The 17683-nt window shown below is 44.4% G+C and overlaps 1 protein-coding gene across 4 annotated transcripts in view; it reads left to right on the forward strand.

Annotated features, from left to right (window-relative positions):
- The window catches only part of STARD13 (StAR related lipid transfer domain containing 13), a 298193-nt gene that overhangs the window by 213082 nt on the left and 67428 nt on the right, over positions 1 to 17683 (forward strand). For all 4 annotated transcript variants that reach the window (XM_075337335.1, XM_075337334.1, XM_075337336.1 and 1 more), the window contains exons 2-3: positions 1495 to 1566; positions 4309 to 4390. In XM_075337335.1, the coding sequence (XP_075193450.1) occupies positions 1495 to 1566; positions 4309 to 4390 (154 nt within the window). The remainder of the gene's footprint in view (positions 1 to 1494; positions 1567 to 4308; positions 4391 to 17683) is intronic.

Here is a 17683-nt window from a genome sequence, read left to right on the forward strand (position 1 = left end):
AGGCAGACAGGGGCAGGAATAACTAGCAAAACCCAACCCACCTATTAGATATTCTGCAGCATCTATCAATCAAATAACAGAGTATTTCACAAACTTTACCTGCCTATATTTCAGAAAATATACATCCGATCTCACAACTAAAGGTATGTATAGAATCAGCATGTTAGCACCAGTATAGCACTAGCTTTAGTTTATATATGAAAATCCTGGTGGTTGGTCCTCTTTAAATAATAGCCAAATGTTAGCTCACTTGATCCTAGTGCACGGTCATGAACTCCAAAAAAACAAGAAAACAAGATAATACGACCAGCACAAAGTTTCTCTGAAAACTTATAAAATCCAATTGTTTAGAATGATTAAAAGCATCCAGTATGGTACATGGTACAGAGCATTTAGAAAAAGAAGAAAGAACCTAGTAATGCGTCTCTGACTAAAACAGGTCCTTAATCACTGCCAGGCATGTAAAATCTAACAAAAAATGATCCCTTTGCCTCTGTATGAAATAGGAGGGACATCTGTCATGGCTGTCTCTCTGCATTATGAAACTAGTAACAGATTCAGGACTCGAGAGTCATTTCCGTTCTTGACTCTCAATATGAAACGTGTTTTCTTTTCTTTTGGCAGTTTTATGATTAATGTCAGTCATTCCTTGCCAGCAAGCAGGCTAATTACCAGGTGTTTCCGGTTTAGACCACTCCAAGTCCCTTTTTATACCCTCTGCTACCAGCAGAGGGTGCTGGTTATTTTCTTTGCCATTTAGATGCTGAGCCAGGATGTGTAAGGAGCTGCAGAAAACCTCTGTTGAAATAGCATTGGTGGCTGCAGTCTAAGTGCTGCGTGCAGCAGTTTGTGTACTTTCCACCCATCTATCTTCCTTTCCTGGTATGTTGTTTCAGTGCAGCGGTGGGGCTAGTGTCCTTCACCTGCCCACTCACTAGCCAGGGACTATTGTAGGGTCTTCAGGTTTCTGCTTGGCGACAGGTGAGGAACATGAATAGGAACTGGCTAGGTAGTAGTGCAGGGTACATCGGCAGGTAAGTGGAGGATGTGTCTCAAAAGTCCTAGGACCCTCCGTTAAAGTGTCCCTGCTGTACCCCTTGTTGTCGTTGTGTATCCTCTGTTGGTGTGTGTTTTGGCTCCTGCCGGACTTTCCCCTAGTCTGTGCCGTGGCAACATCGGGGTGCAGGAGATCTCTGTAATGGATCATGCCTTTGTAATAGTTTTAAATCCATTTATTTGGTAAAAGAAAACACATCTTTCTGTTTTTCTTTGCATATTTTCAGTAATTTCTGCAGTCCTTTTCCAGCCTAGGTAACTTATGGTCTTACTGCAGCAGGTTTGCTATGAATGTGTGTGTGACGTATTTTCCGCTCTCTGCTATGATTCTGGTGACTTCCTTGTTTATGAGAATCTCAAATGATTTATGAAGTTCTGTATCCATAAAGCATGAATGTCCAGGCCATACATTTACTTTATGTTCTTTCTTTTTTACAGAACTCGAGGCGAAAGAAGCATGTGAGTGGTTACGGGCGGCTGGATTTCCTCAGTACGCTCAGCTTTATGAAGGTAACGGCACCGAGTCTTCTCATGGAATTTGCCATGCTTTTCATCCATGACATCATTCTGTTCCATCACACTTTACACCCCGGGAAGGCTGATTTTTATGAGCTTTAAAACCATAATTATGCCAGCCACTGAAAACATAGCCAGCCTGAGAACAGCGGATCCCATTCATCAGGACCACCCAGTCCTTGATACAGTAGTGACGGTGTGCACTCAGAAATAATATTTATGTAATAAGCAAAATAATTAAGGTGTCACAACCTGTGTCTGCAGGATCAATCTACTGAGCTCTGAATCTCAAGGATTCAAGGACTAGACTGGGTTAACAGATTATGTTAGGGGAAGGGCTGCAGACTCCGGAGGTGTCTGATAAACTTATGTCCTTCCTTTAGTGTCCTTGATTGAATTTTATGAAATGACATTAATACTGGGGCAGGTAAGCAGGTTGATACATACTTCTACCATTGCTTCATGCCATCAGATTCAATAACTGTCAGGGTATTTTGACAAGGGTATATTTGTCCCACAAACCAGTACCCCGGCCCTAAACGTCTTGACTGATCGCTGGCATATTTTAAGAGGCCTATGATCAGTACCATGTATACAAAAACCAATGATCAGTGCCATGTATACAAAGACCAATGATCAGTGCCATGTATACAAAGACCAATGATCAGTGCCATGTATACAAAGGCCAATGATCAGTGCCATGTATACAAAGGCCAATGATCAGTGCCATGTATACAAAGACCAATGATCAGTGCCATGTATACAAAGGCCAATGATCAGTGCCATGTATACAAAGACCAATGATCAGTGCCATGTATACAAAGGCCAATGATCAGTGCCATACATACAAAGAACAAACATTAGTGCCATGTATACAAAAAACAATGGTCAGTGCCATGTATATAAAGACCAATGGTCAGTGCCATTTATACAAATACTAATGATCAGTGCCATGTTTACAAAGACCAATGATCAGTGGCATGTTTACAAAGGCCAATGATCAGTGTAATATTTACAAGACCAATCATCAGTGCCATGTTTGCAGGGGGCAATGATCAGTGTCATGTTTAGAAAGACCAATGATCAATGCCCTATTACAAAATACCAATGATCAGTGCTATATTTACAAGGGTCAATGATCAGTACCATGTTTACGAGACCAATGTTATCAATGCCATGTTTGCAGGGGGCAATGATCAGTGCCATGTTTACATAGACCAATGTTCAGTGCCATATTTGCAAGGGCACAGGCATGTTCACAGGAACCAATGATCATTTCTATATTTACAGGGCCGATAGATCACTATTATGTTTACAGAACGATGCGCTGGCACACAAAAATAATTTTTAAGTTAGCTCAAAATCATGACACCCTGCAAATGAACATTGATAGTAGAAAATGAATGTTACTAAGAACAGTCATTCTCTAATTTCTAACTAATCTAAAACTAGCAATACTCATCTGGTTTTGGCAGTGGCCAGGCTCACTTGTGGTGTCTATATTCTGGATCTTGTAACTGGTGTTGGGTCTTTGATGCTTGACCTGCAAAGTCTGTTTCTTAGTGTTAGGTCTTCGGTACTTGACCAGCAAAAGTCTGGTCCTTGGTATCTGGTCTTTGGTGCTTGATCAATAAAGTCTTGTTCTCATTGTTCAGTATTCGGTAGAGATGGATGGACCCGTGGATGTTCGGGTTCATCGAGTTCGGCCGGACTTTAATTAAAAGTTAATTTCGGGACCCAGACTTGACTTGAACTTGTTTCCGAACCCCATATAAGTCAATGAAGACCTAAACTACAGGTCTCGACTTGCGTAATGAGTATAATGCAAGTCAGCTGTCTACTCACAAACAGCCAGCCATAAACAGAGCATTTCCAGGGGAGGAAGGGTGGGGATGTTTTTTTTGGAGGGAGACATACTACATCCAAAACCTTGGCTTTTACCCCCTATGAGAGCCATTCAGAGACTGCAAGCAGCTCACACTGGGCTCAGCACCGAGTTTACCAAAGCACATCGATGCTTGATCAAGTAATTAGCATATGAACAACAGCTGAAATCGGACACAGACTTTTTTTTTTTTAAAAAAAAGTGTTCTGATTCAATCCCTGGACACCCAGTGTTCTGTACAAACCTGAACTTTACAGTTCAGTTTGCTCATCTCTAGGTTTCGAAGCTTGACCACAAAGTGTGGTCCTTGGTATCTGGTCTTCAGTGCTTGACCATGAAGTCTGTTCTCGGTGTTCGGATCACTCCCAGTACATCTCCTACAATAATAGCCGTGGGGCTACTCCACTGCTCACACGTCTGTCTCCTCTCAACCTTGGCACCAACACCCCCCCTTCTTGAGCACCCGGGATTTTATGTTAAACAACTGCGTCACAACTCTCACCTGACCAGGTGTTTTCTCCTCCAAACTCTTCCATTGAGGAACACACACTCTGTTCTTCAGTTCCTGTCTCACAGTACAGCCAGCAGTTAGCGACACTTGCTCGCAGATGCTGTTGGGTGATGGATGAGTACATACTCTGTTTGACATCCCCTAATCTCCCATAACCTAACGACACCTCATCTCTGACCTTCACATAGTCTTTTTCTTTGCTCCCTTCTTGCCTGTTCCTCACTTTATTGTTTGCAAAGTTTCTCTTAAAGGCTTATGTTTTTCCACTACTATCAGTTATGTTTTTGGAAACTGTTGAGGAGCTAGTCACGTGACACAACTATACAATTTATCATTTCAGATTCTCAATTTCCCATCGATATTGCATCTGTGAAACGTGATCATGATTTCCTTGATAGAGACCATGTAGAACCACTTTGCAGGTAATTTTTTTGTCTGTTGTTTCACTTAAGGTGGTTGTTTACTACTTTTATTTTGATGAAATATCCTTAGGTTAGGTCATCAATATCAGAACGGTGTGGGTGTGACTCCACCCAGCATCCCCACCAAACAGCTGATCTCAGTGTTGGCAGCCACTGGATGTTGTTGATCTGAACAGCACAGCTCTGACAATTGTTTAGTAGCTGTGGGGGGTACTGCACCTTGGCCTCTATTCAAATGAAAGTGAATCTGCAGTACCCCATTGTGGCCACTATACAGATAGAGCTGTGCTGTTCCACAACTGATAACAGCCGGCTGGCCGCCACCGGAGCTGAGGACAGCTGATGCACCCCCACCTATCTGATACTGATGACTTATCCTAAGGATAGATCATCAATATAAAAGTAGTGGCCAACCCCTTTAAACAATGTCATAATCTTAATCTTAATCTACGGAAGGGAAGCCTGCAGGATGTTTTCACTTAAGGAAGAAAGTGATACAGCTGTATTGTTTTTTGTGTCCCACTAAAAACAGTCTTTTAGGTAGTAATCCAATGGGCCTGTCATGAGAAATTGAACATGGAAGCCATAAGCAGATTATGCTGGAAGTTCTTTGGGGGCGTATCAGTGTACTTGCACTGCGTCTTTCAAGTGCATTGAACCACCCCAATGCACTTGCAGCCTACTTGCATATGGCTTCTATGCTCGATTTCTGATGACGGCACATCAAATTTTCACACTATCATTTTTACTGTGAAACAAGGCCATACAGCTGAACCACTACATCTGTATGTAAAAATGAGCTGACAGGTTCCCTTTAAACGTTCCATTTATAATAATCCTTAACTTAAATTCTGCTTAATATTTAATTTAAAGGGAACCTGTCACCACTTTTTTTGGCTATAAGCTGCGGCCACCACCACCGAGCTCTTATATACAGCATTCTAACATGCTGTATATAAGAGCCCAGGCCGGGGGTATAACATAAAAAACACTTTATAATACTTACCTAACAGTTGCGCGGTGGGCCTTATGGGCGTCTCCGTTGTCCGATGATGGCGCTGCCTCTTTTGGCCATCTTTGTGCTCCTTCTTTTCTAGCCACTGTGCATGACGGGTCCGACGTCATACACACTCGCCGGCATTCAGGTCCTGAGCAGGCACACTTTGATCTGCCTGAGCAGGGCAGATCAAAGTATTGTGGTGCGTCTGCGCAGGACCGGCGAGTGTGTATGACGTAGCCGCGTCATGCACACAGGCTTCAGAAAGAGGACGAAGATGGCTGAAAGAGGAGGCGCCGGTACGGGACAGCAGAGACGCCCATAAGGCCCACCGCACGACTGTTAGGTAAGTATTATAAAGTGTTTTTATGTTATACCCCCGGCCTGGGCTCTTATATACAGCATGTTAGAATACTGTATATAAGAGCCCGGTGGTGGTGGCCACAGCTTATAGCCAAAAAAAGTGGTGACAGGTTCCCTTTAATAAAGATGTTGGGGGTGTGATTTTGTGACACTCATTAATATATTATAACTATTACAGGTTCACAAAAACTTTATTGATCCCGATATACATATAAAAAGATACAGGAAATATAACATTTCAGCCACACGGGGCCTTTTTCAAGCCATTAGAAAGATATAAATGTATATATCTTTCTAATGGCTTGAAAAAGGCCCCGTGTGGCCAAAACATTACAATTCCTGTATGTTTTAATATGTACAGTATTTCGCGATCAATAACGTTTTTGTGAAAGATGAATTTCAGTGCCACAGATTCTTTGGAATTGATCTAGTTCTACAACCATGTGAAGGGTGGTACCAAGGTGCACGATTCGTGGAGTGGTGCATGGAATGCATCTTCATACATGAAACAAAAATGGCTGGGCTACTGCCATAGATTGAGAAAACAGTTTATAGGGAGGGGGCCTCATAATAGAGAATCAGTGGTGAAATTTTGGGGGTTTTTGTGTGACATTATGTCCAATTTGTCCAATTTGCTATCTTTTCTGTTGTTTTTTGTGTTGTTCCAATACACACAAAGGAAATACATTCTGTATAGCAAAAATGTGTAATTACAATCATTTTCTGGGTGCAATACTTCATTTTCTGGAACAATTTCAAGGGTGCCAACACTTTCAGCCATGACGGATAGGGAAGAATCAGCAGTACCTGGCAGTGGCCACTAAACAGTTGATGGAGCTGTACTGTTCAGCTTTATAACCGCTACCTGTTGGCGGTCGCACTGATGACATCTGTTCGGTGCATGTGTTGGACCTCTACCAATCTGATATTCATCCTTAGGGCGGCGTGACACGCAGCGATTTATCATGTGATCGCATGAGCGATCGCACCCGCCCCCGTCGTTTGTGCGTCACGGGCAATTTGTTGCCTGTGGCGCACAGAGTAGTTTACCCCCGTCACACGTACTTACCTCCCAAACGACCTCGCTGTGGGCGGCGAACATCCTCTTCCTGAAGGGGGAGGGACGTTCGGCGTCACAGTGACGTCACACAGCAGCCGCCCAATAGAAGCGGAGGGGCAGAGATGAGCGGGACGTAATATCTCGCCCACCTCCTTCCTTCCTCATTGCCGGCGGGATGCTGGTAAGCTGTGTTCGTCGTTCCCGGGGTGTCACACGGACCGATGTGTGCTGCCCCGGGAACGACGAACAACCGATGTGCAGAAGGAAGAACGACTTTATGAATATGAATGACGTGTCAACGAGCAATGATAAGGTGAGTATTTTTGCTTGTTCACAGTCGTTCGTAGCTGTCACATGCTACGATATCTCTAACGATGCCGGATGTGCATCAAGGAATCCGTGACCCCGACAACATATCGCCCGATATATCGTAGCGTGTGACGCCGCCCTTAGGATAGGTCATCAATATAAAATACTAGAACAACTCTTTAAGTTGTTTTTTGATGCTACTGTAAAATGGTGCATATTTTGCATGTGGAAAATTTGCAACAAAGATACCGTACAAGTGAACCCAATGAGTGTTCTTCATGCATAGCTCGCTAATGTGTGACCTTCCCATTACTATGTGCTCATCTTTTGTGCTGTTTCTTCGATTCCTGATACCATTGAAGGTAATCTCATGATTTATTCAGTAGCCATTGCCTGTGATGTCACTGACCTCACTTACCCGTTCAGATAAATAATGTATTCCCTGTACATCTATTACCCATCATTTCCATACAGCAATATTATCAAACTGACGATACACTGTAATTAGCAATTATGATGCAGTATAAGACACGCACAGAAATGTGATGTGAGTTGTCCAGTTTTTTAAGTAATTTTCTAACAGAGAACATTGATTTATCATACATTTGTTCACCTAGCCAGATAAGTAACTGAGCGTTGGCCATTAATGACCCTACTTGGAGTGATGGGATAAACAGATCCATGTGATAATCCCAGAGTTGTTGGTGTTGCTTTTAACACATTAGCAATTCACATGGCTTCTTTATTATTCGCCATCCAGACATTGATTCTCACCTGGACTGGCTAATGATTTCTAGCCATATCTGAGTATTGATGATGAGGATAGAGGATAAAGAGACTTAATTTTGTCACAGGAACCTAATGTGTGATAGGGTAATTGAAGAACTGATTAAGGGGGTTCTCCATATTGGGTAATTCTTACCTAAATGGGTTTCTTGATGATAAGCTATCACATCATTGGAAATCCGGATAGTAAGTGACTTTTTCCCTACAAAGCCAACACAAGGGAAATGAAACATTACACAGTTCTCATTCAAATCAATTCAAATCAATGGATTTTCTTTGTAATGCAGGAAAGGACATGTCCGCCAGAGATGCTTTTTGTAACTATTCTTCACATTGACCAAAAGATATGGATCATATTCATGGGATCCTCTATAATAACTCAAAATATGACCTTTTATAAACTGGAAAAAAGTCTACATAAAACCAGGGACACCCATGTTGAAAAGTTACCTGAATAGACATTGATTTGAGTGGAAGGGTAATGTCCTACCGCCATAAACAAGGGTCACAGAAAGCTTCTGCAAGTCAAACTTAAAGGAAATCTGTCAGTAGGATCAACATTCCTAAGCCATCTATATGGACATGTGGGTTATAGAAAGTTGATAAAATGATGCCTTGATATGTATACTTTGGTGTCTTATTCTTGAAAAATGTATATTTTTCTTACTATGTAAGTGAGCTGCTAAGATCTATGGGCAGTAGATAGATCTCCCTCAGAATTTGTCTCCAGAATTTATTTTAAATGAAGGGGGCTTTACTAGTGTGAGACATGTAATGGCTGACAGTCTGCTCCCCTAATCTCACTGCAGAGCTGTGTGTGAATATAACTAACACAGTACAGCAAAGCTGAGCTTAGTCTCATTACAAGCACTTGTACAGCTACAGCCCTTTGCTTATAGTGCTGTCAGCTCTGTTGTACTCCCCTTACCCACCCTAGCTGCCTGTGAGATGGAAGCTGAAGAAGTGTGAGTTATAATCAGCACATTACTGCAGCAGAATTGACAGTATTATAATAAGGGAGCTGCAGCTGCAGAAGTGTTTGTAATGAGACTAAGTTCAGCCCTGCTGTACTGGGTTAGTTATATTCACACACAACTCTGCAGTGATATCACGAGAGCAGGCTGTCCGTCTCAAACTGGTATCTCCTCCTTTCATTTAAAAAAAGCTCTAGGAGCAGATTCCCAAGGAGATCTATGTCTGGTACTTAGATCTTAGCATTTCATTAAGATATTAAAAAAAAATATGCTTTTGTCTAAAATAAGACATAGGATCACATATATCAAAGTATCATCTTATTCAGCTTCCCATGACCTCCATGCCCATTTAGATGTCTTAGGAGGGTTAATCTTTCTGACAGATTCCCTTTAAAGCATAGCTACACTTTTAATTTTATTTTTTTTCCCATTAGCCTTTGTATTATCTGTGTAATGATCCATAAATGTCTGTTAGGTGCAAGCCCCAGCTGTGGACTCTGCCAATGATAGGTGGCCACAAATACATGCCTCTTCGCTTTATCAGAGTTTAAAAAATAGTCAAGAACACTTGCTTGGCTATTTCTGGTATTCCCCTAGAAATTAATGGAGAGAGCAGCGCATGCGCGGACACATCTCTATTCACAGCAGTACAGCGTGCCATGCGCTGTCCTTGAGTTCAGTGTAAGGCCATGTGTGCACATAAGTGCGTTCTGCACCGCAGCGTAAAGTCACTGCTTGTGCGATTCAGAACGCAGCTGAAAAGCTCCGTTCTGAAAGTTTGGTGTCTGCAGAATTCCTGCTAAATTCGTGTGTTCTGGATGCTGCCTCTCCCATAGACAGAGTGGAGAAAGCATCCAGAACGCACAAAACAATTGACATGTTACTTTTTAGAACGCAGCGTTTTGACAGCATGCAAAACGCTGCGTTCTGAAAAGCAACGTGTGGATGGATTGTGCACAATATATATAGATTGTGCTGGGGACGCAGGACGCATGCTTTTACGCTGCGGTGCAGAACGCAGCGTAAAAGCATGTAATGACGCAACATGCGCACATGGCCTAAGTCCTACAATTGGGTCAGACTTTTTAAAGCCTAAAATTTGGATATGCCAAAAATGTCTTGGATGGTAACACCCTTTTACTTATTTGTGTGTACAAATTTCAGTAGCAAGCAAATTTTAGTGTTGAATAAGTCTTAGTTGCAACACCAGGCACAGATAATACCAAAAGTACCGAGCTGCTGATGGCAAAGGGGTAGCTGCGCATTGCGGCGCTACGGCCTATTAAATCAGATGATTGTCAGGGTTGCTGGGGATCAGACCCTTAATAATTTCGTACTTATGGCCTATCCTAATTTTTGCCCATAAATTTTGTAATGCTAAAAAAAAACATTTCATTCCTGTTTGTGATAAAGTGCACATTTGTATTGTTACATAGTTATATAGGTTGAAAAAAACTTAGGTCCATCATGTTCAACCTTTATCCACCCATTATCCATTTTTGGTAACTAAATTATTTAAAACCCACAATGCCATTTTTGCTGAGGAAATCATCCAGCCCTTTTTTAAAAGCTGTTATAGAATCTGCCATTACTACCTCTTGTGGTAGCTGCCAGAATCGCCTTTCTTCCACTCGCAGTGAGTGCCCCCTGTTCCTTTGTATGGTTTTTCGACGGAATAAGTCATGTGCCAGTCCTGTATATGGCCACACATGTATTTATTCATATAAATGAGATCTCCTCTGAGATGACTTTTTTTAAGCTAAACAAGCTCAACTTTTCCAACCTCTCATCATATGGGAGGTCTTCAATTCCATAATTTAGTTACCCGCCTTTGAATAGACTCTAACCTCCGAAAATCCTTTTTAAAATTTGTAGCTCAAACCTAGTTCCTACGGTATATTCTAGATGTAGCCTTACAAGTGATTTATAGAGGGGTAACAATTCGTTGGGATCACAGGAATAATCTCTTTTTATACACCCTAAAATCTTTTTGCTTTTGCAGCTGCTGCTTGACATTGAGTGCTGCTGCTCAGCTTACTTGTAACCAGAATCCCCAAGTCCTCCTGTTCTGTAGTCCCGAGTTTCATTTAATGTATACGCAGCAATAGGATTACTCCGTCCTAGGTGCATTACTTTACATTTATCAACATTAAAGCTCATGTGCTAACTGTCATTTGCTCATTCTGACAAGTTATGCAGATCGTTTTATAATATTGTACTATCAAGGTCTGTTTTTATTATCCTACATAGTTTGGTGTCATCAACAAAGACTGACACTTTAGTTTTTAAAGGAAGTTTGATGATACTTTTTTAAAATCACACCTTCAGTACATGAGCCACTCATGGCAGATGTCTATCTGAATCACATAGATCCAATCCTCGACTGATTTTTCTCCTCCTGGACTGATCTGTAAAATCTGTCTTCAGTGAAGACAAATCTTCATATTACTAAGGTTGATGATGACACTTGCTGCTCATAAAGTTCTATGGAAAGTGAAGGGGGAGGGGGCAGGAGGAGCTGCACATGCCAACATGCTGCTGCATGCTTACTTTAAAGGGGTTTTCCCACAAACAAAGTCCATTTAATCAATAGATCTTTGAATAACAATAAATTCCACAATTGTATGTGGTATATACGTGTCTTTGCTATGTACTGTGTAATGGCTGTGTCTGACCGTACAGGGACATGGTCTCATCATACTACATCTCCTGGGCAGGGGAGGAAACAAAAAAGTATAGACATTACAGCATGGAATCACAAAAAAATCTTTCTTTACCCCTTTACGACCAAGGACGCGGTAATCCCTGCACATCTGTGCATTTCCAAGTAGAAGTGCCCTTGGGGCACAAAACGGCCGTCGTCTGTAGGGACCATATTTTCTAATAAAACCTGCTGTGTTTTTAAGTTGACACAATAAACCTGAGCTTTTACGCAATTGTGAGTGCCATAGTATGTTCTTCTTCTCCGTTTTCATGAACTATTATGTACTCCATAATTTTTGTAGTGTGCACCGCCTAAAAGCGTGTTAATTAAATCTTACACACTTGAGTGCCTGCTGCTAATCCTCCACACATTCAGGGGGTTGAAGATTCATTTCAGGGGTGCAGAACTTTTCTTGTGTTTGCCTTTGCTACTATTCCGAGATCTATTGATTTAAATGAACTTTAAAATTAACTTTGTTCTTGGGAAAACCTCTTTAAATAACAAGTATAATTTAAAAATATTTTTTTTGAGTTGTCCTCTGTTAATGTGTCACAGCTTGTGTCCACCGGAAGATTCTCCAGTCCAGAGGTAGTCCTTTTTAATTCTTAGGCTATGTGCGCACGTTGCATAATTGCATGCAGTTACGCTGCGATCTGCACCGCAGCGTAAGTGCATGCGCCCTGCGTCCCCTGCACAATCTATGGAGATTATGCAGGAGACGTGCGCACGTGGCGTATTAGAGCGCAGCGCTTCGGCTGCTGCCCGAAGCGCGCGTTCTAAGAATTGACATGTCACTTCTTTCGTACGCTCTGCATGCAGTCCCTGCTCTGTCTATGGCAGGGGCTGGGAGGGGCTACATTCAGAGCGCATGAAATCGGCTTTTGTTTCTGCAGCGATTTGAAGCGCACGTGTGCTGTTCAAACCGCTGCAGAAATTTCTGCAGGGCCAGTACGCAACGTGCGCACATAGCCTTAAACTTCCTTTTCCAGCACCATGATCGGTATGGATTGTGGTACATATGTTTTTTGGGCTGCATAATCACCATGATGTTCATGTATAGCAGTCGGGTAACTACAATAAGGTGCTAGGGTTGCAATCGCACCCGGGCCCTGGAACCTAAGGGGCCCAAAATATCATTTTGGTCTATTTGAAAAAAAAACCAATGCAATTAAAGACTTGCATTAATTGGGGGCCCATTGAAGCTTTTGTATTGGGGCCATGGTGTAGTGTTTTGTGTAGGGTATTGTTCTTTTTTTCACTTGAACTGGATGTTATATTTACATCTGTCATCGAAATTGACCTGCAATAACTTCTACATCTGGGACATATTTGTTGTTCGTGCACCGCCAGCTAATACTTCACATAGTTTTGCATTAAGGAGGAGGACATGAGCCAGAAGTGAATGACACAGTTGTGGATTCAATGATAAGGTATACAGCGCTCTATGAACGCACTGCAGTGACGGCTGGTGGATGAAGTGCAAGTTGTCAACATCTTAGGAAATCAGTTAATGAGGATACACAAGAATGACACATTAAATATGGGGTTGCCTTTCTATCCTAATTTAGTACACTGTCTATACAGTAGTCTTAATTAATGTCTAATCACACCTTCTAATGTTCTTCTTAGTAAAATGTGTAGTCATAAGGCCCCTTTACACACTGAGACTTTCAGCGATCCCACTAGCGATCCCAACCTGGCCGGGATCGCTACAAAGTCTCTGGTGAGTCTCTGGTGAGCTGTCAAACAGGCAAACCTGGCCAACGACGCAACAGCGATCCGGACCTGCAGAGCGACCTAGCTGGTCAAACACTGGAAACGAGTGATGTGTCACAATATCTGTCAATCACTATTCTCTGTCAGTCGGTCTCTCCCTCTCGGTCTCTATTATCTCTCTGTCGGTCCGTCACTATCTCTGTCCCTCTCTCACAGTCTGTCGGTCATTTTCCCCTCCTCTCTCATATACTCACCGATCCCCGGCGCGGCGCTGCACGGCATTCACACTGCTGAGGCGGCTTTTACTATTTTGAAAAAGCCGGCCGCTCATTAAACAATTTCGTATTCCCTACTTTCCCTGCCCACAGGCGCCTATGATTGGTTGCAGTGAGACACGCCCCCACGCTGAGTGACAGGTGTCTCACTGCACCCAATCACAGCAGCCGGTGGGCGTGTCTATACTGTGCAGTGAATAAATAATTAAATAATTAAAAAGTAAATAAACACACACAACTGAAAAAATCATTTATTAGAAATAAAAAACACAAACACATTCCCTCATCACCAATTTAATCAGCCCCAAAAAGCCCTCCTTGTCTGGCGTAATCCACGGACCTCCAGCGTCGCTTCCAGCTGTGCTGCATGGAGTGACAGCGGGTAACCTCAGTGACAGCTCAGCCGATCGCTCGGCTGTCTTCATTAGCTGCGTGGAGGTGACAGGAGCGGCGGTGTCTTCTGCTGCTCCTGTCACCTCCATGCAGCACAGCTGGAAGCGACGCTGGAGGTCCGTGGATTATACCGGACAAGGAGGGCTTTTTGGGGCTGATTAAATTGGTGATGAGGGAATTTGTTTGTGTTTTTTATTTCTAATAAATGATTTTTTCGTGTGTGTGTGTTTATTTACTGTAATTTACAGATTAATCATGGAAGGTTTCTCGGGGAGACGCCTGACATGATTAATCTAGGACTTATTGGCAGCTATGGGCTGCCAATAACTCCTTATTACCCCGATTTGCCAACGCACCAGGGCAAATCGGGAAGAGCCGGGTACAGTCCCAGAACTGTCGCATATAATGTATGCGGCAATTCTGGGCGGCTGCTGACTGATATTGTTAGGCTGGGGGGCTCCCCATAACGTGGAGCTCCCCATCCTGAGAATACCAGCCTTCAGCCGTATGGCTTTATCTGGCTGGTATTAAAATTGGGGGGGACCGCACGCCGTTTTTTTTAATTATTTAATTATTTATTTCACTGCACAGTATAGACCCGCCCACCGGCTGCTGTGATTGGGTGCAGTGAGACACCTGTCACTCAGCGTGCAGGCGTGTCTCACTGCAACCAATCATAGGCACCTGTGGGCGGGGAAAGTAGGGAATACGAAATTGTTTAATGAGCGGCCGGCTTTTTCAAAATAGAAAAAGCCGCCTCAGCAGTGTGAATGCCGTGCAGTGCCGCGCCGGGGATCGGGGATCGGTGAGTATGAGAGAGGAGGGGAAAATGACCGACAGACTGTGAGAGAGGGACAGAGATAGTGACAGACCGACAGAGAGAGAATAGAGACCGAGAGGGAGAGACCGACTGAACGAGAATAGTGATTGACAGATATTGTGACACATCACTCGTTTCCAGTGTTTGACTAGCTAGGTCGCTCTGCAGGTCCGGATCGCTGTTGCGTCGTTGGCCAGGTTTGCCTGTTTGACAGCTCACCAGAGACTCACCAGAGACTTTGCAGCGATCCCGGCCAGGTTGGAATCGCTGGTGGGATTGCTGAAAGTCTCAGTGTGTAAAGGGGCCTTTAGAAGAAGTTACATATTGGGATATTTGATAGAAAATAAAGTTTTAGTGAAAATGGAGACTTAGTGGTACTTTGCACACTACGACATCGCAGGTGCGATGTCGATGGGGTCAAATCGAAAGTGACGCACATCCGGCGTCGCTGTCGACATCAGAGTATGTGAATCCTTTTTACTACGATTAACAAGCGCAAAAGCGTCAAAATCGTATGATCGGTGTAGCGTCGGTCATTTCCATAATTTCAGAAGGACCGATGTTACGATGTTGTTCCTTGTTCCTGCGGCAGCACACATCGCTGTGTGTGAAGCCGCATCAGCGAGGAACATCTCCTTACCTGCGTCCCGGCTGCAATGAGGAATGAAGGAGGTGGGTGGGATGTTTACGTCCCGCTCATCTCCGCCCCCCTGCTTCTATTGGCCGCCTGCCGAGTGACATCGCTGTGACGCCGCACGACCCGCCCCTTTAGGAAAGAGGCGGTTCGCCGGCCAGAGCGATGTCGCAGGGCAGGTAAGTGCATGTGAAGCTGCCATAGCGATAATGTTCGCTACGGCAGCTATCACAAGATATCGCAGCTGCGACAGGGGCGGGGACTATCGCGCTCGGCATCGCTACCATCGGCTTGCAATTTCGTAGTGTGCAAAGTACCCCTTAGTGCGACCTCATCTGGGATATACAGTTTGGTCCTGGGAATCGGTTTATAGATAGATGCACTGGGGTTAGAAAAGGTACAAACCAGAGCAACACAACCGATAAGATGGAAAGATAAAACAATAATTAGATATATTTATGACTCGCCCACCCCAGGGCTATGGGACACCCGGTGCCGGGCCGGACTAGTCCGGAGGGTCGTCAGTGGTGGCGGGGCCCGACTCCATGAACCTGGCGGGGTCAACTAATATGGCTTCAGTGGGGGTGCTTAAAGTTTATATTCGTGACATCACCTGTGGTTTGCGGCTATTAAGCCGCCGCTGCTGTATGGGGCCTCCGGGGCTGGAGGAATGGCAGCTTGGATGGTCCTTCTCCCCACAGGTGGAGCGGTGCCCCGGGGCAACAGTTGGTGATTGTAAGAGTCTATGAGGATATTGTAGATGGTGCAGTGCAGGCAAAATAACGGAGGCGACACCAAGGGTGCAGTTTCAAGTTGTTTACTCACAGTTCCTGGGTTGTAGCACACTGGTGCCTTTGGACTGCTGGAACCCACTGTCAGGGACCTCCGCCGATCCCGGGTAGATCTGGCAATAAAAGCCGCTGCACCCTTCTATTGTGTCCCTCTCTTCAGCTGACTTCTAAGCCTTGCCTTTGCTGGATAAACCTGGCTTGGCCTCCACTACAGGTTCTGGACAAGAGGGCTTGCCTAGTTGGAACTGTACCCTTTTCCCAGGGGTTCTGCAGTGGGATGTGGCCCTGGGCGTTTGCAACCACCCTGGGCCTCGGTTTTCACCTTTGGAAATAACTTCTCTTCCTCCAGTTTTTAGGGACCGTTCCCCGTGTGCAGCTTGACCTCTCCACCCGGTGACTTGGTGGAACAGGCCACAGGCTTGAAAGCTTTGCAGTGGCCCTGGAATCCTTTCTGTGGTGTTCTGCTGTGGTGTCACCTGAGCCTATCTGGGCCTCAGGGTCTCCACCAGGAAGCGTCACTTTCTCTGCTGTTTCACTTCTCCCTCAGGCTATCTGCCTCCTCTGCCTCCCGCAGACGTCTCACTCTCTTCAACTCCAACTCAATCTGACTAAAAATTGACCTTCCTGTCTCTACTCTACACTCTGCTGGCTCCTCCCACCCTCCCAGTTGCTAAGCCCTCCCCTATGGGAGCAGGGATGGGTCTTACGGCCCCCCAGCATGCAGCCTGGGGGGGTTGCTGCCACTGTCCCTGGTCCCTGTGTGCGCCCAACAATGGGTGTAGTGCAAATTTGCCTGTGGACCGGCGTTTACCCCCTTCCTTACCCAGGATGGGACATTACACCTCTGACTGGGGTGCAATGTTCCTGTGGCGACGGAAGCCTCAGGGGCGCCACCTTTAGTCTTGAGAAGAAACATCTATGGATGGACATGATTAACTTGTACCACAGTATTACAGTAAAAATCACAGCTTGATTCGAAGCTCAGCTTGTGGCTACGCCTCAAAGGAGAACCAAGATAGCAGCGACCAAGGCCTACAGCAGGCCCTCGGTTATCATGCCAATCCATTAGTACCACACATCGCAGTGGGCAGAGGGGAGCCAGTGCGTGCCTGAAACAGCAACCTCTCCATTTAAATGGTGCTATCAGAGATCGACAGCGATATGTAGGCAGTTAGATTGTCTCTGGCCGCGACTATAAAGTGTGCGTTACATGCTGTGACATCGCTAGCGATTTCGTTAGCGATGTAACACGCCAGATCGCACATACGAGTTACACATGTGACTGGCGCTACAAAAACTGGCCTATGTGCGATCTTGGCAAATCATATCTGCGATCTGGCGTGTCACATCGCTAACGAGATTGCTACTGATGTCATAGCGTGTAAAGCACCCTTTAGAGACAGATTCCGTCTATATAATATAGCTGCCATCTACCACGTGTGGAGGGAGCTCTGTCCCGAGCCCTGTTCAC

This window comes from Anomaloglossus baeobatrachus, chromosome 2 (genome assembly GCF_048569485.1).
Source record: "Anomaloglossus baeobatrachus isolate aAnoBae1 chromosome 2, aAnoBae1.hap1, whole genome shotgun sequence".
Classification (NCBI taxonomy): Eukaryota; Metazoa; Chordata; class Amphibia; order Anura; family Aromobatidae; genus Anomaloglossus; species Anomaloglossus baeobatrachus.